The following is a 20657-nucleotide window of genomic DNA, read 5'->3' as shown; positions in this document are numbered from 1 at the left end:
ACGACATTTTTATGTCTTCAATTATGGTCTCTAAATGTTGGCGCCCATTTTCTTTCTCATGGTTATTGACATTGCTCGCCGTAACATCTGGCCTCGGCTCCCCGTCGTTAATGTCTTCGTGACATTCAGTATCTTTTGTCGTGTGTACATGGTTGTGGTTACCGTCATTAGGAAGGGATTTAGAGTTATCAATCTGCCAAAACTCGTCGCTACAAATATTGGATTTAGCTGGCCCCGTCCTGCGGCATTCCTTTGAGGCTAGAGTCGTAAGATTGTTGTGTTCCCCCGCTGACCACGTTTTCCGTCGGAATCGGTCCGGATGTGGCTTCTTGACGCGTGTATGTTGTGCTGCGTTAAACTCTGTTGTTTCTTCTGATAAGATGTTTTTCATCAGTGTTTTCTTGTCAAACGGCAGTGTGTTCAAACGCATTCTCTGACGAGATAAGACTGTTTGGTCGCCAACTTCAGGAGCTTCAAAATAATTAGGTCCGTATCTTACCGAGATGGCAGTGCTCGGCCGGGCGGGGAGGCTGTACCGCCGCTTTCTTACGTCAAGTCTCCCCCTTATGTCTCCTTCTCCGTCTTCGACCTCCGTCAGCTCCTTCTCCAAAGACTTAAGATTGTATGCGCTTGGCAGCTTAAAGTCTTGTACGGACACCGACCGTTGATGCACTCGCTGGGGTTTCACCCGCATGTTCGGAGGAGTATCTGTGCCCTGTAAGCGCCATATCCTGTCGGTGCTCTTTCGTAGGTTCCTGAAATATTCCTTCTTCAGATTATCGAGCTTATTCTGGAGGGCCAGATCGCATGCCTTGTTGGCCTGTTGAACTTTGGAAAACTTCCGGCAGAGATGGTCCATGGGTACCCCTGTTGACGGCGTTCCTGACATTATCCAATGACGAAATCTAGGGCAATACCACCGGATATTTTTCTCTTGCACCTCTCTACCCCGCCTGAGTTGTCAAAAGTGTCTCAACAGCTAGTTTTTCTTCCAACGTATTGTTAACGTGTACGTCAGCAGGCGACTTGACCAGCTGCAGTCCAAAACATTGGCGTCGTCCGTCGTCGATTCAAGCCGCTCATGCTAAGAACACCATCAAAGTAGCAACTAGCTCGCCAATTTCTTCGTTAAAACGTATACGACTAAAAAAATACACCTGCAGCTTTTGAAAAAGCTCCTGAACAAACCACGATATACACAGCGTCTTTCATTCACTCCCAAGTCTATGAATGATTATGTTCGCGGATATTGACTCTTTCAGGCACTAAGACTTAGTCTGTTTGCCGGACGACGTCTCCGTGAAGAGTGGCTGGCTGTCGTGTCGTTGCTCCAGGTGGTTTGTTCTTGCTTGGTGATGTGTAATCACGTTAATGTGTGTGTTGTCAGATTGTGTCTCATTTGTCCTCACTAACATGTTTACTACCGGACAACACGGCGTAATTTCGTAACCATGGTCGCGATAAGAGGGAAATTGCTAAGGGTAATTTCGTGCCGTCAAATGGAATTATGTGTACAAGCACTCGTAAAACACAATGAACATTTTCAAACTGTAAGTACATACGGTATGGCATTAATATCTTCCCTGCTGTCGCTGCTTCTACTAAGCCTTTTAATCCAATATTTGCAACCTTTTGTTTATTAAGCGCTGAAAGATCAACAGGTTGACGGTAATTTATTCGCCGTTTACACATAATTTCAATCCTTGTTTGATGTCTCTATGGCGCTTTTTATCAAATGTATCCATGGTCACCCATTGTGTTGTAGTACTAATGGTACAAAATAATCGAGACGACAGCTGGTGGCGACGCCGTTATTATTCACTTTGGCCAAGGTCCAGTTTGTTACATCAAAGTCGGCCTTGTCTAAAGTATGATTCGTTAAAGGCATCCAGAGCATTTTATGAGGCTTGAAACTAAAAAAAAAACACAATTTCCGGTCATTCCTACACATAATAAGTTTCAATAACACTATACCATTACATATCGACATTAAAGGAGCAAAGATACGATGTCGTTGTGTGGTGAGAACTGATAGAAAATCCAAGCCCTAATAGACTGATCCTGACTGTCCATCACAATTAGCGGTTCGACCAATGAGAGAGTGACTGCATGTCCGTCAAATATTTGCAATTTTATGTTTTAATTTTGCATTTCTACGTTTTGACGGAGGTGGGCGGGGCCAGGTATCGGTCTACGTACACAAGGCGCGTGAAACTAAGAGATCACCATGTATCTTATTTTTGTGCCGCTTTTGCGCACTTTTGAAAAGAAATCTGCAGGCATATGTGGTTAACAGTGGCATTAGATGTTAATTTCATAAAGATTACAGCAACTAGAATATTTCCAGTTTTCAAGCCTCATAAAATGCTCTGGGTGCCTTTAACGTAGGTGTGAGTATATCTGGTGATTTCTGGAGACTCGGAATGAAATAATAAACGCCACGAAGAACTGAGAAATTTCGGTAGCGTTTCAGGGACATGTAGATGGTGACTTGTAACATTGACGATTGCTAAGAAACGTTGAGGAATGTCTCTAAGCACTTTGTAATTTCATTTGCCTGACAAAGAACACAGGTAAATCACCCAACGTCTGACAAGTACTAGTTTTTAATTAAACCATGTGTAAACAGATGTACACTACCGTAACGGTGAAAACTGCTAGTATACATGTCAATCTTTTATTCTTTATCCTAGAACAGGTAGATCACAAAACTTGTTAAGGGATGTTTAAAAAAGGTTTGTGTTGCTTTTATGATACTACATCAACATCATAATTAAGAATGTCTAGACCTTAGAGCCAATTGTGCAAATGATACGTTGGACTCAACATGTTAATTTACTCATATCTATTCATATACATTCATGCATACTATATCAAATTTAGTTAAAGTACCTTCCCGCACCCGATGGTACATAGGGTGGCGCCCATCTCCGCTTCAGTAGCCCTTGGGCCACACAACTTTGTGTAATCACTACAGCAGGGGGCTAGTCTACTGGTAGTGGTGTGTGTTTAACTGCCATACTCTTTCCCAAATGCTGAGTGCTAAGCAGAGAAAGCAGTATGTATCACTTTTAAAGTTTTTGGTATGACTCGGGCGGGGATCGAAATCACGACCTACCGTTTGCAAGGCGAACATTCTACGAACTAGGCCATTACTACTGTAAATGTATTTAAGATCGCGTGGTTTTCACTTCGCGCTAGGGAGAAAATGGATTTTTCGCGGTGATCTTAAGTTCGCGATAGAAACAATAGGTGGGCAAAAAGTTTCGCGGTTGTTATAAGTTCGCGCTGAAACGTTCGCGCGAACATAAAACCACCGCGAACATTTCTACATTTACAGTATATTAGGTTAATTCATTTGTATCCATTTGACTGGTCGTATGAATAGACGCAGTAGACTTGGCAAAAGTCGTTGTAATTTTGTTGTGTCAATAAAGATTTCACATCATTCCAATCTGCTATTCTATGGTAGTCTCTATTCTCATTCCAGCTCACTCTGTCTCGTATACTAGCTAGCTCTTGGCCATGCAGCCATGAGTTTGAAAATAATAGAAATAGAATAGAAAGTTAATTGCAAATTTCTGCCCGTATGCTGATTGCAAGTACAATGTACATGTAACACTGAGTGGACGTACAGACAATAATAACAATATAACATATGACTACTCTAGTCTTAGCTACTGACACTAAGTTCTAATTATTGGGTTCGGCTTCTTTTTCCGAGACAGTGGAAGACGAATGATCCCACTTTTTCTGTAATTTGTGGGTTTTGTGATGTTAAGAGGAGAGTAGTTTTCTTTTCGTCTGGAAACGTGGAGAAATTAGGATGGAAAATGGTGGCCTCTTGAAACAACTCATTTATTTCGTGGTCGTAGAATGGGCAACTTGGCATAAAATGTGTTTCGTCTTCCACCTTGTTTGACATGCAGTATTTACAAATTCTTGTTCTTCAAGACAATGTTGTCTCTCCACTATATGCTTGGTCACCCTCTTCACGACACTAAATCATCGAGAAAAGTCTTTGAGATAGATGTTCTCCCCCTCGTGCAGAGCTGAGTACATCCCGATATGTGTGAACAGATTCGGTTCCACGCACACCGGTGCGATACCGAGGGTATCCGCTAGGTAATCTAAACCTGCATCTATGGGATACCAGTCAGGCACAAGGCCCTTTTCAAACTGCGCAACGATACCTTTAGCAATCTCTCTGTGATACAGAATGGCCTGTGTGCAACAGTTGTTGGCTTCTAAAACCATGTACAGTTGTTTTGAGATTCTTCTGAGCTCTAACAGATGTGGTCTTGAAATGGCCAGCGCAGCCAAAACACAACAGACAAAACTTGCCACAAAGTACCCGTCGAAAAGTGTGTGGCTCTCCTTGTTTCTCTCGCGTAGTAAGGCATACACTATTCGGAGTAGCGAGCCTCCAAATAAACCTATGCTAAGTAGTTCCAACAAGTTCCTGACTATGCGACTTGGCTTGTTTGTGTAGAAATCTCTTTGTAAGGCCAAAGGACTATAAAGTTTCGCTACAGCTTTTGATACTTCAAAACCATGTCGTCTGTCCTCAATCTGATTATCTATAACATAGTCTAAGACATCTAATGCTCCTGGTATAAGGAGCGCATCATCTTCTAAAAGAATAACATACTTAGGGTTATAACTTAAGCTTTGATTAAGACAGAAGATGTAGTCTTCTCTCTCTTTGTCTTGAAGATGTCCAGGCGGCTTAGTAGCTCCACGTTTTCCATATCTCGACACAACAGTCACAAATTGTGACAAGAAGACCGCATCGGTATGTGAAGAAGGGTCGGTTTCCACGTTGCAAATGAGAACATGCGTTGTGTCTGACAATGTTTCTCGAAGAAGTCCCGCCACTGTTTGGAGCAGGTATCTAGGTTCATAGTCCCCGCCATCTTTTATTTCTCCCTTTCTCTTGATACTAACAAATCCAATCACCATCTTAATAACATCATTGGTTGTTCTTGGTAACTGTGTGTCACTTTGTTGTGAGAAAAACAACTCCGCTTTTACTATACGTTCGTCGTTCACCTTCCTAGCATATACACTTGGAGAAGCGCCGCCTAGGTGCAGTTTCTGGTTATAGTAAATTGAAAAATAACAGTTGTGACAACAGATCGGCAGGATTATGCAGAAAACGGAGACATAGAGAGCTAGGACCGCCCGGATGAATGGCCACGGACCGTACAAGTGACGTGCGCTGCAGAAGGATTTCATCGTATTTCGCATCGCTTCAAACTTGATATTTGCAGCTTCTGCTTGTAGTTGATGGACCTTGGTGTTGTTTCCTTTCATCTGACAAGTCCGTCTTCATGAAAACACCGATCTCCACCGACCTGTTCAAAACACACTGTATGTTAGTGAAGACAACAAGAAGAACTTTATTGCGCAACAATTGTAACGGGTACAATGTATGGCAATTTGTAGATACATAACAATCTACTATTTGTAACATTTAACAATTTCGAAGAACTTATCTATAACAGGAATAACAATCGATCTAACAATGTGCATTCTAATGACTAAAACAGTATACAATGTAATGATGACGATGATAGTATTCTGTGTAGTATATGATGATAGCATTCAATGTAGATGTAGATGTGTCAGGAATGTAAGACAATGTCTCGTTTTAGAGTTGTATATAAATTGGCCTACATAGGTAAATATTTGAACAGGGCAGACCAATATCATATTGAATATCTCTGTCTTGGTATGCGGCATTTTACCGGACTTATGTACAATCGATTTAAACAATTTCTGCCGGTCATTGTCATAGGTTGGACAATCCATTATGAAGTGGAATTCGTTCTCAATATCATTAAGACAAGTTGGACACAGTCTCTCCTTGGCTGGTGTGTTGTAGTGTCGGACAAGATAGTCAGACAGCACACGTATCATCCATCACTGATCATGAGAGAAACTTACAGGCCAGAAAGAATTCTAACCTTAAGTCTGGAGATTGTACATGTACTAATACCGCATGCCTAGTAATACAATCCATGTAATAGGGGTTCGGGAGTACAGAAAGAAGACTCCGAGCATTTAAGTTGTTGACACCAAAATTGAAGTGAGGGCTTCAAACCCCTGGACTAAGCGTATCTTTAGAGGCTACCTTGGCTATTTCTATTCGTGTTTTATTTTTCATCTTCAGTAAGCCTTCAGCGAGTTTCTAACCCGCTCTGTTTGGCTAGTAAGTCAAGCATGACGAGTCATGGCGACTCAAGTATGAGCGAAGTGGTTATAAAAGGATCAAGTCAGTTTTCGTACATTAAAGGCAACCAAAGCAATATTAGGGCCAAAATTTGGAAATAAAAAAAATGCTGAAATCTTTATGGTAGTGACATTTACTTTCACTATTTTAGTATGTACATAATTTTGCGTAATGATTTGAGCATTTTAAAACCACGCAAAAACGTACAATGATTCCCTTAGTTCCGAGAGCCTACAAAAACCCTGGCGACGATTTTCAATGAGTTCTAACATCACAACGACGTCATATTTTTGCATGATGGACGTCGCTATACATTGTGATGGTGTTGTTTGAACTAAATCATGTATAAAAATGACTAAATAAATTCACTCTCAAAATCCGATTTTCGCGCCCTAATATTGCTTGGGTTTCCTTTAAAGCGATACATGTACTGATTGAGTGAAAAGAATCACAGAGCATGCAAAAATTCTAATTCTCAATGCCAAAAAAAGATGGGCTACATGCCCGTAGCCAGGATTTTTAATGGGGGGGTTCTTTTTAATGTTTAAGGGACCAGCGAGCGCCGTAGGCGCGAGCTTCCTAGGGGGGTACGGGGGTATGCCCCCCCGGGAAATTTTAAAATTTGAACCCTCTGATATGTCATTTCCTGTGTTTTTGAGAGGATTTCAAAGGAAGAAATCAGAGACAAAGTTAGCAGTTTTTTTAGGATTTCCGCTCCGTTGGTGATACAAATAGATCCACCTTGAAAAAAACCATTGGACTTTAAAAAGTGGACCCTTGAGCGTTTCAAATTCTAAGAATTGAACCCTCTGAAAGGGCATTCCCTGTGTTTTTGAGAGAATTTCAGAGGAAAAATCAGAGACAAAGTTTTTTCTAGGATCCTAGCCTCTGTGGCATTGCTGGTGATACAAATAAGTCCACCTAGAAAAAAATCTTGAACATTAAAAAGTGGACCTTCAAGCCTGTGAAAGTGGACCTTCAAGCCAATGGGGGGGTTCGTCCGAACCCCCCGAACCCCCCCTGGCTACGGGCATGGGCTACGACAATGAAAACACACTGTCTTTACATGACGTGGGAGGGGGGCAGTCAAGGTGTACATGTCAGTGTCGATTTCTCCATACGTAGGCTGCCAACGTACTATGGCTTTCGTAACTTGCATGAAAACGAAACATTAACTAAATAAAAAGGTACAAGAATTCAAAACTTACGTGGGGTAGTTTACCTACGCGAGTGTTTTTTTCCCCCAGGTGTACAGTACAACAACACCGACAAGACGCACAGGTTAGAGCGTGCCCTTTGACCGGGTAAATAAAAACTGCCACCTGGCGATTTTAAAGGGAATGCACGTATATTTCAGCGCGCAGAAACAGTTAACAAGAGTCCGTAGGACACAATTCTCCGTGAAGCATTTATGGTACATTGTGGGTATGGTGTTTGTTATCTCCATGAAAAATGGAGATATTGTTTTGGGTGTGTCTGTCTGTTTGTTTGTTTGTCTGTCTGTGTTTCCGGACTACTGTAGTCAGCATAACTCAAGAACCTCTTGATGGATTACGATGATATTTGGTATGAGGGCAGGTGTTATGAAGCCAAAATTCAAAGTCGATTTTGGGCCCCCTGGTATGTGACCTTGGTACTGCAGTAGAAATTCCATTTTTGTATCTCTTGACCTGGACGTTCTATGGTCTTGATTTTTTTGTGGCAGATAGCCTATGGTCTTGATTTTTTGTGTGGCAGATAGCTTATGTTGTAATGAAGACGTGGTGTGGGTTTGGGCCCCCTAGCAGCTTGCTCTGGAACTGCAGGGGCGTTATCGTGAAAATCTTCTAAGGATATAATAACTGAACAAAGGAACGACGGATTTCCATGATATTTAGTATGCAGGTAGCTTAGACAGAGATATACATAATGAAGTGCAAATAATGCTAATTGTGACTTAATTTGCATAGATAATGAGGAAAATCTTTCTTTGCATTGTTTTCCATTATCAGACTTAAATACAAGTAACATATGTAGTTTATGGAAAGTGGAGCATCAACAGATACCAATTATGCAAATAAATGCCTAATTTGCATAATAATGCAAAAACACCATAATTCATCTAATTGGAAAATTATAGGACTGTCAATATTGCAACATGTGTAAGTTAGATGAAGGTGTTTAAGACCAAGCATATATTATGCAAATGTGTAAGTCATTTGCATGAATAGAATTGTTCATGGAGATATGAGGTCGTTGAACTCTTGTTATAATAAATTTCCTTTGTTAGTGACCTGCTAGTTGTAAGATATATGCATGAAATGGATATTGATGTAAGGTGTGAAATCACAGACCCTGATTCACTTCTAGGAATTATTATCCCGGTTTATTTTGTTGTATTTGGCGATTAATTGTCTAGGGATGGGCCATTATACTGGATAATTGTTAATGATGTCCCCAGACTTTAATGGTGCACTATTTCTCAATTAGAACTGCTAGTCCTATCATCTTGTGATACTTTACTTTGCGGACCCTGCACTACCCTGTGGGGACTTCTATATTTCATTGTTAAACATAAACATTAAAACATTCATCAGTGAATGCCCAGGGCTCTTTGTTCTCCTTTTGTTCTATGTATAGGACTGAATTAGACAATTATATGGGCAACCTCTTGTTGTACTGTAGGAAAACGCCATTTTCGAACTTGACCTCCATTTCCACAACCACTACACACCTACCAATGAAGATTCGTTCAAAGCTTCTCAAGTGTGTGTTTTTACAGCATGGCACATGATAGATCTAGAAATCCCGGGAAAAGTCATCATGATTTTAAGATCTAGATGGCCCCTTTTGAAGAGTGAACCATTCAGCCTACAACTAAGATGTTTCAGAAATCACAAATATGTAGTACATTCTCTTTACACAATTGGCATGCCTGGCCTGTAGCTATCAAACTATATATGGCCTCCGTCGGTCAGTATTGACCATGGTAAAATCCTAATTCACAACAGCCCTACAGCATCGACTATGGCTAAACAGCCCTATGCGAGAATGGCAGTCTCTGACACACAAATCACTTCTGTAAGCTGACTCAGTTCTGTTGCAAAGCTCTTCAAACTTCAGGGGGGGGGCTCTTCAAACTATTTGCAATCATACCTCAACAATCTTTCATGCGCAAATGTTTTACATTGTCACATCCTCCGTACTAAAGACTACAAGTGTGGGAAGTTTGAAGGTCCAGAGATTTCCCATTTCTACACGGTGATGTGCGTAAAAGTGCATCGCCCCGTGCGCACATATGCGAGCTGCAACTGGACACCATACACAAACAGGAGGTCACTCTGCACATGTTCGCAGCTAGAACTCACAATTCCCGTTGCCCCATTGGTATGCCAAGTTACACACCAATGCGATGATGGGAACATGAGTTCTAGCTGCGAACATGCAAACAAAAGCATTTCCAATACTCCCGTCAGGAGGTCATCCTCCTTCCCGGTCTCAGTTATGAACATTACACACGAGGCTTCTATGACACATATCTGAGCCAACAGATTCAAGATTCTTTTTAATTCCTTTATCAAACGAAGCCATGCATGAAGTTTCTATTTATCTTCTTTTGTAATGACGAATACATTCCAATATGTGAGAACAGATTCGGTTCCACGGCAAATCTTTTGTAACCATGGGACATTACAAGACGATTCATGTCTCCATCTATAGGAGAAGCGTTATGCCTGGTAGTCTCCAGGTATTTCAAGAAGTCCACTGCAGTGTCTTTCCGATACAAAACTGCAGGCGTGCAACAGTTGTCAGCTTGAAACATAACGTAGAAGTGTTTAGAAATTCTCCTCCACTCCATGAGATGCACTCTGGAAACTGCTAAGGCTGCAAGAATGCAACAGACAACACCAACCACAAAGAAGCCGTACATTGTAGCATAGGATCTTTTCGGTCCTTTGTTGAAAAATAGTGTATGTACGAAGGATATTATTGTTCCTCCTAGAATGCCCATTCCAATAAGGTCAAGGATATGGACAAATATACGTTTTGGTTTTGTAGTATGGAAGTCATTTTGCATATAAGTTGGAGTGAAAAGCTTGAAGAATGTTTTGGTGTAGTTGTTTTTTATCAGCTCAAAACCTCTGTACTTCTTTTCAATTTTTGTCCGAATAATGTGGTCAATGATACCCAATGCACCAGGAGTCGCAAGAGCGTCATCTTCTAAGATAAGTATGAACTCAGGGTCAAAAGAAAGCGTTTGGTTCAAACAGTAAATGTAGTCTTCCCTCTCTTTCTTGAAACTGTCCTCCAACGTTAATGGTGCCGTCGTGTTTCGTTTCAGATTTTTGGACCGAACAGGGACGAATGACGACAGAAAGGCAGCATCGGCATTGGAGGAAGGATCGGAGTCGACGTTACAAACGACAAGCCGAGTTTCGTTGGATGGATTTTCTCGAAGAATCGCTTCGACAGACTGCATGAGATATCCCGGGTTGTAGAGACTTCCATCCCGCATCTTGACTTGCCTGTTGACCGTAACAAACCCAACTGCTAACTTCACGTTGGAGTCTACACCAGGCACCATGTGCGACGACGTGCTTTGTCGCGAGAGAAGTGATGTCTGTGCCAGTTTCTTGCGATCGTTGTTTATCTTCATTGCGTAAGCGAAGGGATCGGTCCTCCCCATGTGTAGGGTCTGGCTGTAGTAGACAGAGTAGTGCAGTCTGTGGCAGAGAATGGGTAGAACGACACAGAACACCGTAACGTACAGGACAAGCGCGTCGCACACAGGGCGACGGAAGATCACACAGCGCTGCATCATGAAGACTCTTTGACGACGGTCAAATGTGACGTTTTCAATGGAGAGTCATTCACTAAAGATGTTTGGGACCGCATCATTCCCATTGCAGCGACGCCTACCTGCAGTGCGAAGTAGACCCAGTCAGTAGGGGCGACGCCATGGTTCCAGCATATGCTAGTAATGCGTGCAATTCTGTGAAAAGTGGACAAAAAGAAGGTGTCATTATTATCTCAGGTATCAAAAGACCATGAAAACGTATCCTCAAATGCTAACCTGTTATGATAACTGTTCATCAAATACATTTCCGTCAAATACTGATGCCATTCTTCTAATTCCCCCCTCCCCCTCAGAAAAAACGCACATACATAATAATGGTTTTGGCTTCAAAGAGCCAGCTCACGATCATTCCACTATCTCACTGCTGGGGAACCAAACATTCCAAGGTGGAAAAAGGTCATTTCTAAAAACTAATTCAAAGTTTAAAGTCTGTCCTGTCATGGCCACCCTAAAACTGCTCAGATTCTCCACCCCAGGCCCAAGCTAGAAAGGCTTTTTGATGTACATGTACTCAAACTCTTGTCTATTTCTCATTGTGATGTCTAGGCGCAGGTGCCGACTGTTGTGTAAACTTGTGACGCCCGCCCAGTATAAAAAGGGTATACAACTTGCCACTTGAAAACGTCACTTAGCGGAATTTATCTGAACTACAGATAAACTAAGAGTATGCACATATGAAAAAAAAGGCATACGAAACCCAAAAAATCTTCTTGTATTATAAGCCGATTAGTGGCAAAGTTGCTACAGCACTCTGCCGTGCTAATGCCATAATTGTTGATTTGGTAGAAAATCTTCAATATCTCAAGTTTGGTGATTATGATTATTTAGGGTCTGTCTGACTGTGAAATGTACTGAATAGGTGTAATATCTTGACACCTCAAAATTTGAATACTGACACATTGTTTGATCTCCTCATTTCAATTGATATCTTTCACACATTATCAAAATTTTGTGACTAAACTTAATCAGAAATTACTTTATCAGAAAACATGCTCACATGAAATTTATCCGGTATAAAATATGAGATATGAAGTCGACCAACAGCAATTCTACTTCTGATTAGATTTAAATGTTTTGGAAAATAAAATGAATCATTGAGAGAGAGAGAGAGAGAGAGAGAGAGAGAGAGGGAGAGAAGGAGAGAGGGAGAGAGAGGGAGAGAGAGAGAGAGAGGGAGAGAGAGAGAGAGAGAGAGAGAGAGAGAGAGAGAGAGAGAGAGAGAGAGAGAGAGAGAGAGAGAGAGAGAGAGAGAGAGAGAGAGAGAGAGAGAGAGAGAGAGAGAGAGAGAGAGAGAGAGAGAGAGAGAGAGAGAGAGAGAGAGAGAGAGAGAGAGAGAGAGAGAGAGGGGGGAATACAACAATACAACATGGTGTATTCTGTATCGCCCGAGAGATTGACCCTGGGTTGTAATGCCTGAAGGCTGAAAGCCAGAGGGCAATGCAACCCGCGGGAGGACCAAGGCCGAGGCGGGATACACCGTGACCGTATTGTATTCTATTTATGTCATACCCACCCGAAAACACACATTTCAATGCGGAATGTGCCAGAAGTTGAGGGAGTTTTGTGTCCTCGAACAAGAAACGGTAGCAACATTGATTCCAATCTCCGAATCCGGTATTCGAATTTCCGACGGCCGCGCAACAGGCGCGCTCGAAATGCGTTCGAAATATTCTATGGAAGCCTGTGTCAGATAACACTCCCGAACCCTATGTGATCCAGATAGTTATCACACGGTCCGGAACACCCGTATCAGGCCCAGGCATGACATAAATAAAGAATACAACACGGGATATTCCGTATCACCCGAGGTACCAGCCCAACCATGGGTCGTATCCCGACAGCCATAGGCCAATCGGACCCGGGGCCGAGGGTGATGCGGAATACGCCGTGTTGTATTCTATTTATGTCATACCCACCCGAGAAAACACGCATTTCAATGTGGAATGCGCCAAAAGTTGAGGGAGTTTTATGTCCTCAAACACAAAACTGTATCAACATTGATTCCAGCCTCCGAATCCGGTATTCTAATTTTCGACGGCAGCGTAACCGGCGCGTTGAAATGCATTCAAAATATTTTAAGGAAGCTTGTGTGATACAACTCTAGGGCCTTAATAGGATAGTTATCACATGGTCCAAAACACTGGTATCAGGCCCAAGCATGACAGGCCTGTATCAGGCCCAAGTTATCGCTCAGTCTGGAACACCCTATCAACGTTTTGCTGCCCAGGTATGACATGGTTAGCAAGCGATCTTTCTTGAGCCAGCAGTTACTACGGAGGCTGGTACTCAGGCTAGGTATGACATAAAAGAATGTTATATTATTCTATATATAGCAACCTGTGATGTTAGCTCATCTGTAATTTACTGTAGCATACTGTATTTTGGTACATTTGACCCTATTTTGATATTATGTGTAATGCTATTTCTGTGTACTTCCAGTAAAATATAGGCGAAAAGCTTCGAAATGATATTAGTTTTCTTAATTTTTTTGCTATTTACACTAATTACCGACTAACATTATGCTTTGTGTTCTTATGTACTGGTATCAAAAGCATCTGACTTGGCATTTGGCATGGGGCGCTGACACTGACTTCATACACTATCTGGATCTTTTTTTCTATAATTTTCTAGACCAAACAATAACTAGTATGCTAACATAAACATGAAACGTTATGGTAGCTTATTATAGTAAACCAAGCCTGGTACATCTTATCCCGGAACAAGGAAATACGGCAAATATTACCCTGACTTCAAGGGTGACCATAATTTGAAGCCGTTCGGAGATATACAGTGTAAGGTAGGGATAGATATAAGGTAATAAACCAGCTAGCACATGCAACGTTTATGACTAAAAAATATATATATCACGGTAAACATTACTGTTCTAACGGCGCGTTCTAACGGTAACCTAACCCTGTAGCAAGACTTGCCTGTGGAAAAGCTACGTAGAATGCATATGCTTTGAAAGGTAGTTCCAAGCGTACAAAGGCCGACTGTGGGCTGCGTACCGTGAGGCCGAATGTGGGCCCAGAAATTAGCGACGCTAGAAAATTATCCAGCCAGCCGCCATATTGTCGTAGCTCCTGGGTCAGCCGAGGTCAGATCCATCTCCCATCTAAGGTCTCCTACCGCCGTACCGTTGGTTTATATAGCGCAACCTTTATGGCCGAAAATCCAACAAAGAAACAGTTATTGTGGAGATTTTTTTTGCTTTCTACTGTAAGCACACTTCTTCGTGAGGCACTGAAAAAAATGTCACAAAAATCTGACCCGGCGAGCGATATTTATGGAATTCGCAACTGCACTATCCACTACGTTCGCAAGAGGCCCTCTTCGGCCGCAAGGCCCTGACCGCATCACTCAGAACGAAAAAGCCGTACACGTCCGACAATCACTCGTATGCCGAAACTTTCCTACCTAATCCTGGCAGTAATGCACAAGCTTTCATCCCAAATCCTTTATTCATCAGCTGGGGTCGATTAAAGGCAACCTAAGCAATATTAGGGCCCTGAAAGTCATATATTCAAAATAATTTTTTTTTTCTGATTTCTATCCATAGTAAGTTTAGATAACACTATACTATCACATATCGACCATCATGGAGCAAAAATGTGATGTCGTTGTGTGGTGGGAACTCATTAAAAATCTGAGCACTTGGAGGCCAGCCATCATTTCAAATCTTCCGAACATGCACGATTTTGACCGACAAGTCCTGAACGCATCCGAAGAAATAATCACGTGGTCATGGCTCAATGTCCTGGGGCATTGTGACGTCACGCGGCCGGAAATAACCGAAAATTGTCCACAGAAAACGGTTACGGCTGGATTCTGGGCTGATTTTGGGGGGGACCCAATAAATAAAATACTCCTTTTGTGGCTTGCTTCTGTGCTATTTTTAAACACCCAAAGTCTGAAATAACGATGCAGATGTGCTAATATAGGGAAGCAAATGTCAATTTCAACCTCACAAAACAGAATTGTTTTCCCCAGAATATTTCAAGTTTTACCCCCAGAAATCGCTTAGGGCACCTTTAAAGACAATTTATCATCCGCATGAATACACACTCTGTTGGGGCCTATGCCTATTCATATTTCTAGACCGCGGATTCTTTGAGACATTCCTGACACATCTGCATCTACATGTACATCTACATTGAATACTATCATCATTTGTTTCATTGATTTATGTTAAAATTCCAATTTCTTGTTTCGTTAGTTTTTCTTAGTCTCGATGATATATGATTTTGTAAAAATTTGTAGTTTGGGGGAGGCCCCCGAAAAGCCGTATAGGCTTCTGGCCTCTCCTGCATGTATTCTTTACTCTATTTCTCTTTGTTTTTATATTGTATTGTACATATGCGAAGAAACAATAAACAATAAACAAACAAATATACTACACAGAATACTATCAGCGTCATCATCACATCTGTTTTAGCCATTAGAATGCACATTATTAGATCGATTGTTATTCATGTTATAGATAAGTTCTTTGAAATTGTTAGATATTATGCTAGGGTCACATTTCCAACCCGGGGCCCGGCCGGGCAGCTTGCGGGAACGAAAACTATGATATAGGAGACAACAAAACACACAAAACTCTTAAAAATGATTCCTTACCATACGCTATGTATGTACTTGATATGTAGCTTTTATTCTTTGTTTTTTCAAACAGCCCGGTCGGGCCCCGGCCTGGAAATGTGACCCTAGCATTAGACGTAGTCGATTGTTATGTATCTACAAATTGCCATACATTGTACCCGTTACAATTGTTGTGCAATAAAGTTCTTCTTCTTCTTCTATGTTTTCAACATGAAATTCCTGTGACAGTTATCCATGGATATGGTTTGCGGAATTCGGCTGTCACAAAGGTCGTGGTGGATGCTTTGAGTTGTCGACCGTCGGTTCTGTGGCCGGCCGCTTACGGGGAGACTAAAGTGTTACAATAAATGTCATTAATGCATGTAGCCCTATGGGGAAGTGAAGATAAAGAAAGTGTCATTATCTCACGAATCAAAACATCAGACTGCAAAAACTTACCCTCAAATACAAACCAGTTATGTCAACTGTCATCAGATTTATTCCTGACAAATTCTATACGGCTGTTCTCCAGATATACCCCCCTAATCAGAGCCCTTGGATAGGTCCTACAGGCTTCAGACACCCAGTTGAAGACCATCCCACTATATCAGGGGGTGCCAAAACCCACATGTAGAGAAAGACCATTCATTTCAACTAATTCAGCAAATACAGAGTCTATCCCACCACAGTCACTCCGATATTGCCCAGATTTCACACAAAAATCCCACCAAAAAAGGATTTTCAATGGTGTAAACCCTGTATTTTACTTGGTCTCTCATCGTGGGGTCTTGGCGCAGGCGCAATCCCTTTAGTCTCCCTTTACCATGGCATCCTATCATACAAAAAATCGTTCGACGGATGTGATCCCGCCTTCAGCAAAGCGCAAATCAGCAGTTTAATCTGACACCTGTGATCTTTAGACCCACCTTATTTCGATAACTATGATTATGTTTCACCTTACTGCACTTTCAATAATTATGATAATTATGTTTCTATTAAGTATGACAAGTAAGATGACAAATGGGTGATCGGTGAGAGGTTATCTGACTCACATCTCGGCACTCCTCGTCCTCATAATGGGGTTAATCAACTAGCACTCGGCTTCAGGCGACAATTATGCAATGGAACTCAAAAATAGCTTGCCACACAGTTGATTCGTTCTCACTTGAAAAGTCAAGGAAAAGCTCTACTCATTAGGATACCTACCACATTTCATTGTGGCAGTGACCCTTGAGCAAGTAGAGCGATCTAGAGTCTAACTAGTACTTAAAACGAATTTCATTGATAAAGAAGTGTACTTTTGTGTTTTGGCGACACGTCAGGGGCGAGCCTAATGGTATAGTATTGTGTCAGTCTGCAAGAATTCTAGGAATAGTACGGGGGTGCGTCCACAGGAATATCAGTCTACAGGACGATAACTCAAGAATGCCTAGACGGATTGTCTCCATATTTGGTAGGTATGTAGGTCTTTGTAAGTCCTCTAAATGATTAGATTTCGGGTCCCCTGGTGACTCTCTATGGTACTACAGCGGAACTTAATATCTCATGTTGTGAACAAGCTATTGTCATGATTTTTTAGCGGTAGATGGCTATTGAGAGGTATAATACTTCGTGTAGGTTTGGGGCCTCTATCGGCTCTACGTCAGTGATGAGGTTTCAACCAAAGGAAAATTAGTTTTTTTTTTTTCCTCTTTTCTTGAGCCCCAGTGTATAGTTATACCGGTGAGGTTGAGTCAATGTAGTTACTGGTATGTTACAGAAGCACACAGTACCCGTACGGTGTTAGACACCCCTCCCCTTTGTAGAATACCAACTAAACAGCAATATTCAATTAGCTACATGTAAACAAACACCCTCCATTCTCTTTCTGATAGGTCTTGGAAGCTATATCGTACGTGAGTGAAAATCTGTCAAAAGACGACCTCACGCAGAGACCTTTGGAAGCTACGTGACCGAGACAGCGTCGAAGATATCATTACATGACACAGGTTCTCATCACTAGAAGTTTCCACAGCTTTCTGACAGCTAAACCCTCAAATTATATGCTGTGAAACGACGCCATGCTGAGATAGTCTGAAACCTTTGTGACTGAAACACGTCAAAATGTGTCCCAAAACGACCTCATGCTGTGTAGGCCGGGAAGCTACGTGACGCACAGGGCGTTTGATATGTCCACACATGACCTCTGCCCTCATCAGGAGAAGATTTCGAAACTTTGTGACAGATGAAACGACAGAATGACGGTCAGATTATGTAAGAAAACGACCTTGTGCTGGGCCTACGTGCATGAAGGACGCCTGGGTATGGCCATGAACTTTTTGATGAACGCCTGTCCATGAACAACGAAGCCATCTTGAATCTCAGACTGTGTCCTTTACCTACGACATAACATGGTTAAACGTCGATAAATCACAGTCGTTATTCACAAACAAAACAATGGCCAATCACCCGCTTCGTTTGTTTGACGCGTGTGCCATCTTGCCAGAACAAATTTGCATTCTCTCCGGGCCATTGACCTCTAGCAGTCAAATTATACGATCATAAATCGCCAGGTTCAAAACAGAGCCCCACAACCAGAGACCAGAAAATCCAGTGGCGGTTTTTCATTGATCTTCCGACACAACTCGTATCTCTTCACAAAATCTCTTCACCTTTACATGCTTAAGATTTATGATGGTAATCAAGAAGTTGTTTTTCGTAGTGTGAAAGATAAAGTAGATACGACGGGATATTTCATGGGTTCGAAGAGGAAGATTTCTATCATTACTAGCCAGTAGGTCACAGTTTACCCTCTACTGTAATATATCATACGCCAAAGGATCAGTCATGCATTACTACACCGGTAAGACATAAACAACTTACTCTCCAAGCAGAGGAGGGGTTCCGGCAGGTTTTTGACGTGTTTTTAGGCGTTTTTGTCGGGATTTCTACTTTGTCATTTTGGGTTGGCTATACAAAAAAAATGACAAAGTAGAAAGCCCGACAAAAGCGCCTAAATACACGTCAAAAACCTGCCGGAACCCCTCCTCTGCTTGGAAACAACTGTCCTGATCTGCATGCACAATACGTAGTATTATTTTCCATTAGATTATGTATCAATAAATACATAATCAGCCGATTTTTTACAAAATTCTGCTTGTGGTGAATTACACAAGGTGTGTTTTTTAAACCAATATTATACCTACTAACCCCCTGCAGACCCTACCCATGTATTCCCTATGCGTTAACATACATATTTGATCATGGATATTATCGGTATAAATGAGGGTGGTTAAGCACAAGAAGAAGGCAAATTGTTAATAAGATATAAAAGAACACATGGCAAGACGATTTTTTCTTAACCACCCTGACATTCTTTTTTGTAATCTAACTTTTGTCAGTCCTTGTCAGGCATATTGTATTGAGCCATAGACTGAGGTTGTTTGGAGGGTCACCTGGGGAAGTTGGTAGATACTGAATGATTTTTTATGCGCACGGGACTAGTGGGTACTTTATCGCATACTGTAAAAAGTGTTCATGTTTACTTCCTAACATTATCATCTATTGGAAAATAACTCCCCCCTCTGGAATTTAGGACTCCTTTAAAGACTGCCGTGGTTTTATTGGCGAAGTATTTCTCGTCTGATAACGCTCTGTTTAGGGTCGTGGCGGTCACTCGACAGGTCACTATCTACACCACCAGTCAAGAGGATTAGGAGTTTATTAAAGTGTGGAGCCTTTGACGTTGTCAACGATAGAACATTTATACACAGTTTAACTACAGCTCCTTGGGAAGATTTCGACCTACTTTGTGGGCATTTCATCGTGTTACAGGTAGGAATAGTCAAGTCAAGTCAAGTCAAATTTATTGCACAACAATTGCATCAGGTACAATGTATGGCAAATAACATGGAATATTAACAACTTCGGACTATCTAAACTAGTGCACTAACCTAACATCATTACTCGATACATAAGATAATGGCGTGATATATTTCATGTTATGGCACGGCTTCTCTTTTGCATAGCATTATATATGAATTGGCCTAGGTTGACAGATACAGAGTCAGGACATGACAGAAGTACATTAAATATTTCTCTACTTGTTCCAGGTAGTGTTATTTCCTTCTTACATGTAATGATCAGTCTTTTCCTTTCTTCATTATAAGATGGACATATCATAAGGAAATGGTATTCATCTTCAATATTTTCTTTGCAGGTGGGACACATTCTCTTTTCGGCTGGTATATTTTTGTGACGACCCTTTTCGATTTCTAAGCAATGCGCACCAATTCTCAGTCTTGTTATGCTATTTGTAAAGGATTTGTTTTCAACTGCCAAAAGATAATTCTCCAGAGCGAAGGTTGTCTTAATTTCTAAGCAATGCGCACCAATTCTCAGTCTTGTTATGCTATTTGTAAAGGATTTGTTTTGAACTGCCAAAAGATAATTCTCCAGAGCGAAGGTTGCCTTAATTTTCATGCCCCGGGTGAGGTGAAAAGTTATCACCGGTAAATGATAAACTACTGGGCATGAACAATACACGGCCTCGTGTCCATGCCACCAGAACTAATTTGTTGGCAAAGCGATTCTACCCACGAGACCTACGATCCCTGGGCAAATACTATATGTGTGACCCTATATTTCATAATTTGAAATATCATACAAAATGTAAAAGTATGACTTAAAAGACAACGCTAACAAAACACACAAAACGTAAAATCGTTCTTCGTCTATGACGTTCGTCGAGACATTTGTCAAATCGCAGTGGTCGTTCAGCGGTCTTTCAGCGGTAGCAGCCTCTAGTAAATACCGCCCGGTGCCCTAATAAGCAGTTTTATCGTCCGTATCAAACGTAGCGTATACAAAACACCCAAGGGTTAGAGCTAACTATTGGTGGCACCAAATGTACGGATTAATGTGTCAGACACCGTATAGATATTGTGGCATTCTCCACATTTTCCGGCAAGCTATGAGAAGGGCTGTGTCAAATTGACAAGTTCGCGGACTGACCACCCCCACCCACGC

General features: G+C 41.6%; 1 protein-coding gene across 1 annotated transcript; it reads right to left on the bottom strand.

Moving 5' to 3' along the window:
* Nucleotides 1–3619: 3619 nt before the first annotated feature.
* On the bottom strand, nt 3620–5386 carry LOC136448947 (post-GPI attachment to proteins factor 4-like). The gene has a single exon (XM_066448698.1). It carries the CDS (start codon nt 5314–5316, stop codon nt 4006–4008), a length of 1311 nt encoding a protein of 436 aa, XP_066304795.1. The 5' UTR covers nt 5317–5386; the 3' UTR covers nt 3620–4005.
* Nucleotides 5387–20657: the final 15271 nt, after the last annotated feature.

This window comes from Branchiostoma lanceolatum, chromosome 14 (genome assembly GCF_035083965.1).
Source record: "Branchiostoma lanceolatum isolate klBraLanc5 chromosome 14, klBraLanc5.hap2, whole genome shotgun sequence".
Classification (NCBI taxonomy): Eukaryota; Metazoa; Chordata; class Leptocardii; order Amphioxiformes; family Branchiostomatidae; genus Branchiostoma; species Branchiostoma lanceolatum.
This window is presented reverse-complemented; position numbering and strand designations above follow the sequence as displayed.